Source organism: Akebia trifoliata, chromosome 16 (genome assembly GCF_017979445.1).
Source record: "Akebia trifoliata isolate Shusen 1 chromosome 16, ASM1797944v1, whole genome shotgun sequence".
Lineage (NCBI taxonomy): Eukaryota > Viridiplantae > Streptophyta > Magnoliopsida > Ranunculales > Lardizabalaceae > Akebia > Akebia trifoliata.
In genome coordinates, this window is record NC_141390.1 from 6,610,370 (window position 1) to 6,627,545 (window position 17,176).

General features: G+C 34.9%; 1 protein-coding gene across 8 annotated transcripts; it reads right to left on the reverse strand.

Annotated features, from left to right (window-relative positions):
• Window positions 1-5,809: 5,809 nt before the first annotated feature.
• LOC147382448 (disease resistance protein At4g27190-like) lies at window positions 5,810-16,408 on the reverse strand. 8 transcript variants are annotated; one of them, XR_015173378.1, is made up of 4 exons: window positions 15,978-16,408; window positions 7,484-10,980; window positions 6,112-6,273; window positions 5,810-6,014 (listed from the first exon to the last, which is right to left on the reverse strand). XR_015173378.1 is itself a non-coding variant. In XM_086427698.1 (4 exons), exon 4 carries the CDS (start codon window positions 10,973-10,975, stop codon window positions 7,544-7,546), a length of 3,432 nt encoding a protein of 1,143 aa, XP_086283824.1. In that variant the 5' UTR covers window positions 10,976-10,980; window positions 12,598-12,650; window positions 14,092-14,410; window positions 15,978-16,408; the 3' UTR covers window positions 7,296-7,543. The 8 variants fall into 8 exon arrangements, 6 of the variants coding, with proteins under 6 accessions (XP_086283824.1, XP_086283821.1, XP_086283823.1 ...); XM_086427698.1 differs by lacking the exons at window positions 5,810-6,014; window positions 6,112-6,273 and adding exons at window positions 12,598-12,650; window positions 14,092-14,410 and having other exon boundaries at window positions 7,296-10,980; XM_086427695.1 differs by lacking the exons at window positions 5,810-6,014; window positions 6,112-6,273 and adding exons at window positions 12,598-12,650; window positions 14,888-14,989 and having other exon boundaries at window positions 7,296-10,980.
• Between the last annotated feature and the right edge of the window lie 768 nt (window positions 16,409-17,176).

Sequence of the window (17,176 nt, forward strand, 5' to 3'; positions counted from 1 at the left end):
CAAGTCAAATAATTCTGAACCGTTCAAGTTTGTTTCAAGGAAAATTGTTAAAAGTGGCCATAAGATGACTTAAACTCAATACCTCTTCCTTTTTAGAAGCAAATTTTGGCCACTTTACCCAATACTTGTTGCTTGAAAAAAGATACCATGAAAATCATAAAAGTATAACTTTTTTTTAGCTTGGTGGGGTTGGTGGTTAACACTTAACAGTTATCATATTAGTATAAGAAGGGGTTTGAACCTAAGACCTTGGGAATAATATCAACAAGGTTTTTTCACTTTGTTAATTGATCCTTCTTAAAATATAACTTACAAAGTAATATATCATTTGGACCTAGGCAGATATAAGAATGGATTTGTATCTAACTCGAGTCAAGGGACATAAACCCATATCCGACCCATTTTTTAATTCGGATATACTTGAAGGAACCAAACTTGCTAAATTCAATTTTAGATCACTCGGATTTTGAATAAAATTTAACCCATTTGAAGCCCTACCCACCTTACATATATACTACGAAACTTCAACGAGAACAGAGTTTTTTTTTTTTTGGAAGTTGTAGACACCCCAATTTGCACGAACCCGTTAGAAAAATCCAAATGTTCTCTAATTGATTCCAACTAAGAACTCAAGTTTCTTAACGGGCCCACATTACCACGAAGCATCATGTCATATAGCTTTGCATACTCAACCTTGTCCCTAACCCACTCCAAATTCGTATTCATTCTCCATTAATCAATTCATCACCCATACCCTCACCATAGTCCACTTCCTAACCAAATCTAAGCCCAAGACAAAATCCACATTTTAAACTAAATTCAAACATATTCTCTAATTCCTAAACCCAATGCCATTCTAAACCCATAACCCAAATCCATTTCTTAGCCCAACCTAAGTCCAAGACAAAGTCCATTCTCTAAGTCCTAAATCAAGTCCACTTTAAGCCCATTCTCTCACATTCCCTCAAAAAGTGACACATGTTGATCTCCCATAAGCCATCAATACCCAATGCATTATCTAATTGAAGAGTCAACTCTCCTTTGTCAAAATCCAAGAATGCCTTTCCCAAAAAGGTTGGTTAAACCAAAAAGGATCTTGAGTCTTTGGTAATAATCTATAAAGTTGAGAGAACTTCCAATCATACCCTCAAAATATGAGAATCTTAAAGTACATACATGGAGCTCTCCCATTAGTCAATTTCAAAAAAATACTTCCACCCTTTTTTTTATGAATTATTTACAAATGAACAAAGGTCTACTTTTCACTTACCACTTCACCTTTACACATGTCACTCTCCTATTTACCCCCTAAAAGTATTTTTCATTTTCTCATATTTATTTACCAAAAAATCAAAGATCAAAGAATGTTTTTTTGGATTTCTTCACAAATGTCATCTTTACCCTTATGCAAATGAAAAATCCAAAAAAAATAACCTAAATCTCATGTCCATTATCTTTATTTTTAAGGTTGAACCACTTTATCCCCAAAAGTCTTCCAAAAACTCTATAAATACCTTCATTTTCTATGAATAATTCATACTCTCAAGCCCCCATCTCTCAATCTAAAACTCTACCAAAATCATTACTCATTCTCCCATCTTCTAATTTTAACTCACTCAACCCTCAACCATCTTACTCAACTCTCAAGTCTACGTCTCAAGGTTCAAGTTCTTCAAGGGACAAAGTAGGAATTTAAGATGTAGTCTATTTATTTTAAAGTTTTCATTATCTTCTTCTAACTCTCTCATTTTCTTTTATTTTTAGAAATCCCTAAGATGTAATGCACACCCTCCCCCGTCCTTAGTAGATTGGACTAAGATTCGATCGAAAGAATGGGGGTTGAAGCCATTTTTACCTCAATTTCATGCATCATATTGTACACAATGCACACACTTACATATATATGGCAATGATGAAGAAATGTGTCACCCTCTGAATGGGGTGAAACACTAAGTTTCTAATCATGCATACATGCATCAAGGTTATAGTCTCAAGGGAACTCCATCATGGAGTCTCTAATAACTTAAAACCAACATTCATATCCATAAAAAAAATAATGTGGCTACATAGGTGTAGACACCCCATTTTTGCACTCGCCCGATTAATCAATTCTTCAATCCGATCGCGATGATTCCCAATGATGGATAATTATTCCAATGCTTTATTTGTTACTAGATATGTTTCAAAAATTCAGATGAGGTATATCAAACTAACAAAACTGTAGAAATCATGCTACGATAGAAAAATATAACTTCAAAAACATAGAAATCATCATCTTGTAGACAAAAAGAAGTTTTACGATAAAAATCACTAAAAAATGATCAAATTACCAAAATACCCCTAACATCAAAATATCCCTAGAGCCCATAGTACGCTTAGGAAAATCCTTTCAAATACATAAAACAACAAATTGAAATCAAATAAATTATTTCGCCAATTTTCACCAAATTCAATAAAATTACGAAAATACCCCTCATAAGGGTTGACAATCATTTCATGCCAAAAAAATTTCAGAAGTGACATAAACCAATAATCCCATTGAATTCTGTACGAAAAATCGATTCTAAAACATCTCGAAACATCGAAAACCGACTTGAAACGCAAAAATTCTCTTCGAGGGCAAAACGATAATTTTTCAATTTTTAAAATTTTTAATTTCGAAATTAATAAATAAAATATTAATTAACGTAAAGTAAAACCTTAATAAAATTAATTTAAAAATCTAAATCAAGTCAATCTCATAAGACTTAAGTCAAACTCCTAATTAAAACTCTAATCTAAAGAAACCAAGTCAATCTCATAAGACTAAAGTCAAAATCTTAATTTAAAAAGACGAAGTCAATCTTATAAGACTAAAGTCAAAACCCTAATTAAAACCCTAATCTAAAAAGATCAAGTCAATCTCATAAGATTAAAGTCAAAATCCTAATCTAAAAAGACCAAGTCAATCTTATAAGACTAAAGTCAAAACTCTAATTAAAACCTTAATCTAAAAAGACCAAGTCAATTTCATAAGACTAAAGTCAAAATCATAATTAAAATCCTAAAAGAAACCTATTCAAACACTAACTCTACCCAAAAAACTCTATAAATAGGGAGCCTCTACAACCCAATTTCGTAGGTCAAGGAAAATCCTAGAAAAAATATGTCAAAAAGTCACCCTAGCCTTCCTAAAACCCTGATTTTGAAGTCCTAGCCCCTTACCTATCATCCAAACCCTAACTTTTGTCAAAAACACTCAAAATTCTCCAAAAATTACCTAGAAACCCATTACAAAACTAAGAAAAACTCATATCTAAGAAGGAGATACTTCATTTTGAAGATCTGAAGCAGATCCGGTGATAGAACAAAATGAGGAGAATTTATACGAGAAGCTGTTCTACCATATCTGAGGGAACAAGTCGTTGCGGTCGTCACAAGTATAATTTCTTAGTCTTTTTATTTATTTTAGGTCTTTAGCAATGTAATATTCTTGAAAATTAGCAGAGATTGACGTTTGTCGAGTAGGATTGGTGCCTAAAATTATTTTTGTTTACTAGAAAATAGTCGTAGAAAATCTAGAAAGAGTGATGCGTTGGTATATTTTCTGATGCGATGGGTCAATATAGGATAACACTTGATGTTTTATTTTCTTGGGTAGTATGGGATACCGTAAGGAGTAGTATAACTCATGAGATCTTGAAATTTCTCATCTTCTTTGTTGGAGAACATCTGTGTGTAAAGACGGTCTTTATATAGTATAGAGATAGTCTGAGGTTCACATGTATTGCCTCTTGATAAGTTTAGATGCAGAGAGTTCGTTCTTGAATTAGTTAACGATCACTTTTAATTTTTAGTCGTTAAACGAATGAACAATGTAATTGATTCAAGTATTTGAACATTGGTCAATGACCAATCTGAACCAAATAAATGGTCATTCAAGCGTAATAACAACGATCAACCACAAAATCAGAAGCTAACTATGAGATTCAACATCGAGGAAAGTTTGGAATATTCGATTTACCATGCCGAGACTGTCGTATCGACATATTCCTCAATACTCTTATTGATTACACCGTCGTGTTTGTATTATGTATCTTTTTATGGTATGCTAATAGATAGATGTTTATACTTTGAAAACATGATGAATTGATTACATTTTAAAATGATATGTTTGATAGACTGTTATTTGTTACATTTGTTTCATTTATTTGTTTCAATTAGTATTTATTCAAATGCTATATTATAATCAAAACCTGCATAATTTAAATTTTGAAATGATTATAGGTTGTCAAAACAGTAAACATTGTTGGGTAACTCTCGTTACTCACCTTACCATTCACTTTTTAGATTTTACAGCTATTAATGAGTCATTTATTGAGGTCAATATATGACAAGGCATTTGAGACTAAGTATGCGGATGAGCCACCACTTTTATCAATTTGAGTAGTCTTAAGAGTTTAGTAGTTGATTTTCGTTATGTTTCAGCTTGAAACTCTTATAGTAGGGCACTGTGTGTCTATTTATATTTAGTATTGTAATCTAGTTATGTCTCATTTCAGTTATTAAGACTTTTATTATGAGACTTGAGGATTCTAAGTCATAGTTTGATTGTTATTAACTTCTGCACTCTATCAGTCTATTATTAATATTATTTATATATTTTCGTTGCGTTATAATATTAAATAGGATCTGTCTTTTATTATTATATGTTGTCATGGGATGTGATGATTAATCATTCCTGAGATCTAACAAAGTAATCCTTGGGATTCGTATTGGAGTTTGAGACGTGACAGTGACAAAACTGAAAACCTCGGTTCCGATTTCTTTTTTATTGGAACCAATTAGAATTCGGTCCAAATAGAATCGGACCTGTCATGGCCTGGACCTCCAGATCCACAACCCAAAACCAGGGGTGAGGTGAACCTACACTCCAAAGGATCTCTCACGAGTAGACTCGCACGTCAACTTAGTCAAACCATTCCACGAACTCATTTGCCTAGTTTCAAGGCATTGACAAACTACCTTAGACTACTCAAGATTTTGTACAAAATTCAATTTAAAATATGAAATGGGTTAAAAAAAATGGCGTATAAAAATTAATTTAAACATTTCTTGGGAAATATTTTCAAAGGACTTAATTCCTTGAGAATCCGATGCAAGAATTTTCATTCAAAGGGGAACAACCTAATAAAATAACCAAACAGGGTGGCTGCAATTGATATTACAACAAAAGAAAAATTCTAGAAATCTCAATTAGTAGAATTTTTCAATACGGTCAGAAACCTTGTAAAAAGGACTCGAAGGCTTACCTTTTTCTAGTTTTGACCAGAAATTGATGCCTATCGGTCCAAATGTTAGACTGAACAGAAATTTCTATTTTGACCCTCTGTGTTTGAAATAGCGTAAATAAATAATAGAAAAATCATATTCAAAGGAGACCAATTCGCAGAGGAGTATATTTGGATATAGTTTCAGAGAAAAATACTAAAGGGCCAATGTTGTTTGAAATGTTTAGGTGAAAATGGAGCTTAAATGTGAACTGTACACTATGTAGCAGAACATATATTTGTAAAATAGTCCACTTTAAAATTCTTTTAAAAATACCAAAAGACAATATTTTGACCTAAGGTCTCTCGTTGTATTTCTTGAATAAGTGTAAGATATCCCAGTAAAATATCTATACGAAAAAAGACAAGAAACACCATTTTAACTCCAAAAGATCATATCTCCCCGAAAATTCTAAAATTCACCACTAAAGCAAGAATCAACACTTAGTCCACTATTATGGATACACTTACCCAACCTAATTATATAATTCAATCAACCAAACAAAGAAAAATAAATAAATAAAAATAAGAAGAAATCATCATTCCATATATGTTCAAAATCATATGGCAACATGTCATTTCACGTTTATCCCCAAAGCCCCTTTACACTCTAGCCATTAAAATAGATTAAACTTCAATAAGAAAATGTATTTAATCTTCAAATACGATCCAAACGCCCATGTTATCTCTTCAGCAGATTTGAAACTGTTGACATAAAATGTCAATGAGCGATAAAGCCCAATGGAAAAGGTCGTAATCCAAGCATCATAATCCACTAATCAAACAAAAGCGTTGTAGACACCTCAATTTGTCCAGACTGAGCCTGAAAACTCTTGGAATCCAGCAAAGAGAGGCCTGGTACAGTCGCTGGCTCCGGCACCACTGGTGTTGGCTCCACTGTCGCTGGTGTTGGCGCCACTAGTAATATTGGCAACGCTGGGTACTGTCACTGGCTCCAGCACCACTGGTACAAAATGGTTTTACAATTATTTCAAGAAACTATATTTTTATTGTGTGTGGAACTTATTCCAATTCTGATTTATCTTCTCACGGATGTATGTGGTTATTAAGTGTAGAAAATCGGCACATGATAGCAATCAAAATAAGACACAAATCAAAGATAAACGGAGCATGACACAACATTTACATGGTTCGAAAAGATTACGTGTCCATTGGTGATGATGGGATAATTTCCATATTTCTATCAGAACCAGAGTTACAACCTCTCAATTTCATTTCCTCTCAGTAATGAACATCTCTTACATATTAATCCTAATATAAGCTGGTTACTAATTTATGGTCCGTGCAAAGACGATGTTGCCTCTTAAGAAAATAAATAAATTATGAAATTGAGGAACACATTACCCCAAAATTCACAAGCAAAATACAAGGCACAATTGAGAGCATTAAACTTCTTTACAATAGGTCCTAAATGTTGTCTTCGTTTCTCAAACCAATTCAGCTTTTTCGACGAAATGTATCTTAGCAACTTATCTTTTTCTATTATTTTAAGTAGAAGAAGTTTCTCTTTGGAGGACAAAAAGTATTGTTATCGTAAAAGTCTTTTTTATTTTATTTTATTTTGGGTTGATTTTGTGCTTCTTGAGATAACACATGAATGTGCAAAAGAGACCCTTTTTTCTACTTCAAATGTTTTTTTTTGTTAAATAGAGGAACAAGATTCGTTCATTTGACCCCAAATCTATGGGATAAGCTGTGCCTTTAATGCTTTGATGATGACCTTCATTAAACTACCAACTCATACTGGTTCAAAGAGCAAAAAATTATTTTATCAAATGCTTGTTGGAAGAAAAAAAAAATTACTAAAAATAAGTCATTGATTTGTAAACCTAGGGATCCTAAAGGCAGAGATCAACCTGATTACTGATTGTTTTAAAATACTGGAGTTCGTCAATCAAACAGAGTGTTTGGGTACCCAAACGAGCAGTCATTTCAGAAATAGTCCATACTTTTATAAAAAGGAGAGAACAAAATAAAAAATGCTCTTAATGGACCGAACATTCCTCATTTACACTTCACCAATTGAGACAAACAAATGAAGGTGCTTTTGAATACCTTATTCAAGATTAGAATTGGCACATACATGCGCACCCAAATACCTTCTATGAACAAATATGGTGCAATCCAAACGAATAAAAAGTGCCCATACATACCTAAGGTCTCTAAGAATGAAGCTTTGTTCAATCTACTGACCCGTTGTCACTGCCCATCCTCTAGTCTCTCCTCAACAAATCATCATGGCAAATTGGGATGAAATGCCGTTGGAGTCGTGATTTCAAGGCGGTTTCTTCCCGATCCAATGCATTCCACCAATCCTTCTCTCCTCTTATCTCCTTTATAGTGGTTGCAAACTTACTGTCAGCATAGATATTCTTTAGATTAGGACAGGCATAAATGGTAATCTTCTCTAACGAGTGGCAAATGGAAACCCTTTTCCAAATGCTAACTAATTCAGGTAGGTAGTAAAGCGATATACTCTTCAATCTTGGAAGTACACGGTCAACCTCGACTATCTCATCTTCGATTATTATCTCTTTGATTGATGAACAACCTTCAACAATCAATTCCTCCAAGTTAGAGAGATGTTGGAGAATGCTTTGTGCCAGAATGTACTTCAGCTCAGGACATGAATGCAAGGCCAAAGATTTTAGCCTGACAAGACTTCCTCGTGGCACAGGCCCCTCCCAAATGCTCCTCAAGTTATGCAAATAATGAACACTCAGGTGTTCTAGCATTGGTAAGGCACCTTCTTCTGTCACCTCTGCTCCATCTACAATTGTCTCCATCTCATGGCATTCCCCTATTATACAAAATTCCAACTTGTCCATGTTTCCGACTTCAATATTTGATAGGCTATGGATACTCTGATGGCGATCTAAATAAAAAGCAGTAGAATTCTTGAGTAGCTCCACAATTGCATCGGGAATGACCTCACCATGCACATATCTCAAGCATCGATGTTGTTGTTCATATTCAAGTTCAACAACAAGCGGGACTCGAGATACAAAGCGTTTGACATTATGGCCAACAATAAACCTGAACTTTCTCGACCATTCATCTTTCCATGATGGACTTCTTTGGAGAAAGTTCTCAAGATACTCCACTTTGGGAAAGGAAAAATCAAGAGTAGCCAATTCTTTCAAATTGGCAAGCTCTTCTGCAACTGCTCGGACGCTCTTATTCCATCGCTGATCCTCTGGGTCCACAACGATGCTTAGATCTTTCAATAGAAGGAGCCTTGATATAATCCCAGGTGGAATTAATTCTGGTGGCAGATCAATATCGTCACCGCAATCATGATTTGCATGAAATGACATTTTTAAGTTCTTGAGACACGTCAATTCCCCAATCTCATTAGGCAGATCACTAATCCCAGTACCTTGGAAGTCAAGCAACTCAAGAAGCTTGAGATCTCTTAATTGGGACGGGAGCACAACTAAACATTCACAATCACGTAGAATAAGTGCTCGAAGGCTAACAAGCTTGGAAAGGGATGATGGCAAGGACTTGATTCTGGTTCCAGATAGATCCAGAACTAGGAGACCAAACATGTAATTGAAGAATGAAGCAGGTATTGTTCTCAGCCGAAAATTTCTTTGGAGAAACAACATCAAAAGTCCTTTGCATGTTGGATTCTCAGGTAGGCTAGAAAACTCATTATCCATCAAAAATATCAACTGAGCTTGTTCCCATTCCTCCTTTTTTGGTGGCTGCTTTAGTTTCATACCAGGTTTCGACAAGCACTGGTAACTTAAGAATGGACGTAGAACTCTTTCTGGACTCTCGAGTAGCCTAGATAGTGAACTATCCATCAAGGTCCAGTCTTCGGATGACCGCTGTTCAATTCGCGTTCGGTCTGGCCTACCTATTCCCGCGGGTTCTCCTTTATTATCACGGGACCCACTAGAAGCTGGAATTGTGGGTGGCCCGTCCACACCACCATCTCTGGAGTCCGGTATCGATTCGATCGCCCCTCCACCCGAGGGGGAGAAAGCAGCCGATGCCGCGTGTGCCGTTGATGGGGGAATAGAACCACCGATCCCATCCGGAAGATGAATTATGATGGAAGGATTGCTCCTCTCCTGTCGTACCTTTTCCTTTCGTGGTTCTCTTGATGTCACCTCATCTCTAGCAAAAGTTTGTATAGACGGGGAATCAACATTTTCACCTAACAATTCCCATGATTCTTCCTCAGATTCTTCCTCAGAAACGACCTTCATTTCAATCTGCTGGTTCGTTCCCATGCTGTAACAATCACGCAGTGACTTAGTTGTCAATACTATCTTGCAACCATTTTGTATGTTGGGATTAGGAATTCCCACTTCATCCAAACTGATCTGTTCCTGAACATCATCAAGAAGCAATAAAAATTTCCTGCTGTTCAAAAATTGAAATAATCTTTCTGCAGTTATATTTTCGGAGTCAAAGTGTTCCAGATGAAGTGACAGCTGACGTGCAACTTCATTTCGTAACATTTTTGGACTCCAGTCACTTGAGACAGTTGCACAAATGACAACATCAAATATATATTTTATTTCTGGTCGATGATATAAGGCTTTCAGCACAGTACTCTTCCCAACCTCACCAATTCCATAAATGCCAATTTTTAGGGTCGTCTCATCTCTAATAGCATCCATAACCATATGCAAAGTGCGATCAATTGATCTCTTCCCTTTTATTACCGGTGTGAATACCATATCGGCTTCTCCTTTGGTTTCCGAAGGCAAGGCTTCTGTTCTTTGCAGTGGTATCAGCTCAGGTTCCAACTCATCTTCTGTACCGAGCATATTTATCAAGTCCACTTCAGTATCAATTATTGCCTCAGCTTCTACTTCTAATGCAGGTGCTTTCTTGTGCTCTTTTGTGGGCCAAGACACCATCTTATTTTTCTTTCTACGAGCAGATTTCTCCTCCATTTCAAGAGCTATTATCTCATCTATGCTTTGATCAGGTGACGTCTCAGATTTCTTTTTCAGCATAGCCTTTTTTCTCTCTCGACCTTTTCTCCAAATAGAGTCCATTAACCCTTTTTTTAATTTTCCCCGTTTAGGTGGTTTTGTACCTTGTGAAGATTTTGCCTTAGCTTCTCTACTTGGTGCAAATGTAAAAGGTTCTTTTACAGGCCCAGATACTTGTGAAGATTTTGCCTTAGCTTCTCTACTTGGTGCAAATGTAAAAGCTTCTTTTACAGGCCCAGATATTGTCTCAGCTTCTTCTATTGTTGTCCTAGTTATCATCTCAGTTATGTTTAGTGGTGGTGCATCAATCATAAGTCCTTGCTCGAAGGTAGACTTCTCCAGATGAATGGAAATTTCATCAATCAAATTCGCCACACGCTCACCCAAATTCATATGCAAGGACAGATCAGGACACATACCTCTTAGAAATCTCCTTTTGTGTTTGAATTCTACTTCTATGTCATGTACATGATCTTCAATGTCTTCCAATGCTTCAAACCATGTTCTGCATTCAGCCGTGGGAATCTTCCCCTGCATAAGTCCTCTGTGCATCTCATCCTTCATGGCATCCCTCACACAATATAAACGTTCTTTTTTTATTTTGAGCAGTTCTGAATTCTTTTCAAGATGCCTGACATGTCGAATGCGTTCACAAAGGGGAATCCGCACTGACCCTAATACAGCCATGTCCACTGAAAATAGTGCAAGAAAAAAATGAGCACCTCAAAGCACAAATTGCGTCATTAACTTGTCAACTTATATGTATAAAAGCCAACTTATGTATCTGTATCCCTTTTAGTTAGTAATATATAAAGCAATTCATGATTCACAATAGGAACTGCATTACTCTCAAATAAATGGGGGTAATTGCAGGAAACAATAACGATACCCATGAGTTAATAACGAATGGAAAAGGAAATAAGATGAAATTAATTTATGAAGTTATAACTGTATTCAAAATTTCATTCATAGAAAAATCAGTTCTCACTTTTCCTTCCAGTCATTTCGTAGCACCATCTGATCACTATATCCACATCCTACCCTAACAGTTCACCCATTATATATTTACATTTAAGTTTTCAACTATAGGAGGTGGGGGAAAAGAGCGAGGAAAATGGGGAGAATAGTTAAACAAACATTGCCATAAATTGAAGTATTAATAGTTTCTTCTAGTCTTAAATTTTAGAAGGAATACCATTCCAGAAAGTAGAGAAAACAACTTTAAAGAAATTTGATTTTGTAGTTTCTTTATTTGAAACATGTAATAACCGAACATAAACACTTTCAATGGTTACTTGACTTGTCGATTTCCAAGGTTTGATGTGCCTAATTCCCCGAAAGGTAGAGTCAATTTGAACATTTATACTAGAAAAAATCTTAACTTATAATTTGATCCATAAAGATCTATGGAAAATTAATAAGTGTGTGGTGTGTAGAGCTGGCAATGGATCAGTTCGGTACCGGATCAGTAACAACCCGCTACCGATCCAAAACTTTTGTCATGTGATCCATATCCGATCCGATCAGACAAGGATTAGTGAATTTTTCAACCAAATCCGGTCCGATTAGAAATTCAATCAATTTGAAACTGATCAAATCTGAGCTTACCAACGGAACTATATTTTTCTTCCCAAAATCAAACCCTAAATTTCCCTTCTTCCCCAAAATCAAACCCTAAATTTTTATAGAGAGAGAAAAGGGTTTGGATGAGAGAGATTGGAATTCTTAACAGAAAGAGAGAAAGGGACAACGTAATAGAGAGTGGGAGAGGGGGCTTGAGAAAAAATAAAGGGGAGGGGCTTGCAGAGAGAGTTTGGGGGCTTGGGATGTAGGCATACAAAGAAATAGAGAGGATGTGAGAGGGAGAAAATGGAGGGGAGGTTGGCAAATACGGGTAGAGAGAGAGAAAGAGAAAAGCATACCTGGATCTACAGGTTGATGAGGATGTATTTTCGACTGGAGCCGCGGGAGGCCGGCCATGTGGTGGTTGGACAGTGTTCATAAGGCTTGATGACAGAGAAAGGTCCACTTGGAATCTTAAATAGGCTTCTCTTCTTTTTTTTGTAATTGGGCTGTAGGGATCTTTTGGTCTTTATGCATAAGGTTTTGTTTGGGTCCAGCCTAGGCCATATTTCAAGTAGAAGTGTTTTTTTTTTAAATATTAGAAGTATTTGAAAAAATAAAGGCAAATAGGTAAATTTGTGTCTAGGGCTGGTCATCCAAGAGGGTATTGACATGTATTTACATCATTTGAAAGTTAAAAAGAACATAGCAGAACTTTATCATGTCTAGTAACATACCATACATACCCTGAAACAAGTGAGGGGAATTGTTGCAACTCTAGGCAGCCCCCGAGCTCCAACTGTTAAAAGGTGAGAAGGAATAAAATCAACACTAGAACAAAAGCAAAGCACAACTTTTGTTCAATCCCATGGACGTCAAAGGGAGAAAAATCTGGGAGGATATCAACCCCAGGAGTGGATGCAAACATTAGATCATACATACTCTTCCACACAGAAATATAGGGAAGTAGAAGAAGAGATAAACACACGGGTTTGTGGAAAATCCAGTGACTACATCCTCGGGCTCTGGTCCCTTATTCTAGTCTGCTACCATGGTCCTTAGACCTATTTCCCATCTCTTCTCCCTTAGGAGAAAGGCTGCTTAAAAAGATAAAGGTAATAAATTCCCCCTACCCAAAAAGAAAGTAAAAGCTAATTCCTCCTATTAATGAAGGAATCACAAATTCTCATTAACCAAGGACTAAAATATGGTAAATCCTCCATTAATTATGGGGTCTTCCCGTTTTAGGATTCTCTTTCTAGTTAGATAAGATTTAATATGAAATCTACCTTATTGGTCATGGAAAGTAGTATCATGATAGAATATACATATCTCAATCAGGAGACAAGAGTTGGATTGTCCTAAGATGTGAGCTAAACTAAACTAACCTTGTAATGCAACTTGGACAAGTTACAGGATTCGACCTTGAGATATTCACAACCTACAGGTGATACACGTCCAAACTAGATCAAATGCATTCTTATACCCATACAAACACTATGAGCAAGCTTGGGAATGATAGCAGCGGGTGGGATTCTGTAGTTCCCTCTAGCTCATACATGGTGGGACTATGGAAAAACATCTAAAATACAAAAGAGTTCACTAATGAAATTTTTCATAATGTGGTAAAAGAGAAGGGTTAAGGCTGTGAGAAGATATTTGTCATTGGCAAACTGACTTGCCAACTTCCAATGCTTTGTGAGAAGCTATAGGGGCACTTGTAAAGGACTATTTGGTAGAAAAAAGATATGGATATTCATGCATGTAGGGTAGGAAAAAAATCTAAATAATTGGTAAAAGATATAGGTAGCTGGGTACAATTGAAGTTGGTAAAGTAGGAGGAGGACTAAAGGAAATGGAGATGGAATCTAAGTAGAACCTTCATAGAAAAACATTATCGGCAAAAATAGTTATTTCAAATTACAAACTCTTTCCAACAGCTCTTCTATGGAGATCACTAGTTCCATCCGAGGTGGTGTTTTTCATGTCAACAACATCTCTTAGTAAGATTATCACGACTATCATCTGCTTAGTAGGAAGAAGTCCATCCCTACTATACAAATCAACTATAGAATTAATTGTACGTTGTGCAAACAATGTCAAGAAAAAATGGACACATGGTTGTGCATTGTTCAAGCAAATCTTAGGACTCTTAACTAAAGTAGAAATGTCAAAAAAATGAGCAAGAAGATAAAAATGAGAGCAAGATCATAATAATGTTGAGAAAGATGGGGGCAAACCTTGACTTAATGTTGAAGAGGATATTGGCAACCAAAAGAGAAGATCTAGTTGCTTGGGTAAATGATGAATTTAAGATCAAGATGACTTGAAGATGCCTCAATTCATTCCCAATAAGGTCATATTTGATCAACTATGGAGTGAATTCATACAAATGCTCAACATAAATTTTCTTAGGAAGGCCATGTTTATATGATTGAAGTGTGATCCATGATGGTAGAGAAAATACTTGTTCTTTACAACACATGGAGAAAGACATCACTGTCAATCTTTTGAAGCACTTCATAAGCAATTTGTTGCTTTTGACAAAAAACATCCATCCTAAGAAAGAAGATAAAAATTGACAATTTCAAAATTATATTCAATGACTATGTAGATGAGAGAGATATTACTTTAGCAAAAATAATAAATAAATAATAAGAGAGAGATATTAGAGACATTCTAAGTTTACTAAAGAAAGATAAAACATAGCAGGTTGAAGGAGACAAGTTTTAAAAACCGAAACGAAATGATACCAGAACAATCCCGAAACATTCCCAAAATATTCAAGACATTCGATATATTAAATTAATGTCATCAATAAAATCTTTCAAATAAGACTGTGGTCAAGGGGTATGTCATAAATTTGAAACACAGGGGCATCTCAAGTTTTCATCATAATATGTGGATGCTATCTAAATAACCAAGTCGTCTTATGATTTGATAAAACAAGATGTTTTTAGATAAAAACCCCATTAAACAAAACCAAAATCAGAAGACAATAGACGAAAAAGAAGAAGAAGAGGAGGAGGAAGAAACCTTCGACGTCAACACGCGTCCGACTAGGTACCCTCTCTCCCCTTATTTCTCGGTTTTTTCCCCTAGATTTCTCTGTTTTCCCACTAGATCTCTCTTGTAGATCTGTTGATCAAGATAAATCATAAGAAAACAAACGAAACTTCATTTTTTTCATTTTGGAGGTTGTTTCGTCTCGGTAAACTGAAATTCTGAAATATTTCATACAAAACATTACGAAATGAGACGAAATTTTAAACTATGCCAGGAACAACCCCTTGAACTCATTAAAGAGTTTGCACTAAAAAAATCAAGAAATCTAAGATATTGCCACTTTGGCCTCCCTTTTTCTGTTCTCCTTTTTATGAATAATATTTCTTCTTTATCTATTAAAAAAAAAAACATTGACAATCTCTCTCCAAAAGGGATTAATAACCATAGAATTCTCTCTCTAAGAATAAGTATAAAAGCCAGGATACAACAACTTTGGAATAACTCTTGAGTAGACTTAGGAAAAACCAAATGAGGATTGCATACCAAAAAGTAGTGAAACAAAAGAACAATGAATAAAACGATGCTCCACCGACTTGCCACAAGAACCAAAGATTTGGCATTGGAAACCCCCCTAATCAGGTGATCATCGCTCAAAACTCTGTCTAAAGTAGCCAACCAAACTAGAACTCTCCTTTATTTAGAACAGGAGAAGATTTAGGAGAAGTTAGATCTAAAGACAACAAGGACATGAAATTTTATATTTTATAAATCACGTTCACACAACAATTTTTATTGAGTTATTGCAAATTATCCATTTTTAGGTGTGAAATCTAAACAATAGAAGATTAACTCTATAAACAATTTTACTATGTTTATTGTAAATTTATCAGAAGATTCCTAAAATCCGATGAGTTTTTCTCTGTTTAATATCATCCATGATAAAAACAAGCAAAAAAAAAAAAAAAAAAATCCAAAGAAATTAGATCTATTGAGTTTAGTTTGTGTGGTTAGGATAATCAGATCTGTAATTGAAAGAAGGAAATATAATTCACACCCCATAAAAAATAGTGAAAAATCATATATGTTGAGAAGAAATTCCCAAGTAAAAGAAGGTTCGTACCTGTGGAGTAGAGATGAACCCTAAAATCTGAGATCCCCAAATAAGAGCTTGTTGACCCTTTTGAATAAAAATAAAAACAGCAATACTGAATCGGTGAACCATAAAGGCGTTTGATCTTCTAAAGGTCTCAGTGATCTTTCAACCAAGAAATGATTTTGAATATTTTATGAAGGGACAAACCAGGCCTTCACTCTTCATTCTTCAATTGGGATTTATTTTCTAAACAAGTCATCGTTGATCCCTTTATCCCCAAATAAGAGCTTGTTGACCCTTTTGAATAAAAATAAAAATAGCAATACTGAATCGGTGAACCATAAAGGCGTTTGATCTTCTAAAGGTCTCAGTGATCTTTCAACCAAGAAATGATTTCGAATTTTTGATGAAGGGACAAACCAGGGCTTAACTCTTCAATTGGGATTTTATTTTCTAAACAAGTCATCGTTGATCCCTTTATCCCCTGTTTGTAGTAGATTCACTTTGTTGCACACCATACCCTTTTCACCTTGTTATTTTTTGCGACGTTATTTGTTGCACACCATACCCTTTTCACTTTGTTATTTTCGGCAACGTTATTATATATTTATTATTTATTACTATTAAAAGGTGAATTTGGATTAATTTAGAAATCTGTTATTGGCACCCCAACAGTTACTTATTACGTCTTTATTTCTTAAATTTTTATCTCATTTTAATTAAAGATTAGAACAAACCATTCAAACATTATAAAATCCTAAACAACCTCTATATGCTAATATAAAATCCTAAATCTAACTACTAGAAATTAAATAATAAAAAATAAAAGAGAAAGAGTTTCTATTGGCACTATAATAAGTAAAAGTTGGGGCATCAATAGCAATCTCTTAATTTAAGTGCTATTTAATAAAACTCCTATTAAATTGATGATATTAGGTTTTACTTTGCAAAATGCAATATTGGTTTTACTTTCCTTGATCGAAAGTCGAGGTCATTTTTAGTTGTTAATTTAATGGTGGAGTTTTGAAAATTTTTTTTTTTTATTACATAATTTAAGATTTTGAAGAATATTTAAAAAAAAAAATTTATTAAGCAACATCGATTTTTCATAAGACGGTAAAACTAATTTTACTTTTTTTTAGAATGATAAACCCAATATCACAAATTTAACAAGGGGTTTACCAAACTACAATTAATCTAATATGTATAGTTTAGACAAAGAACTA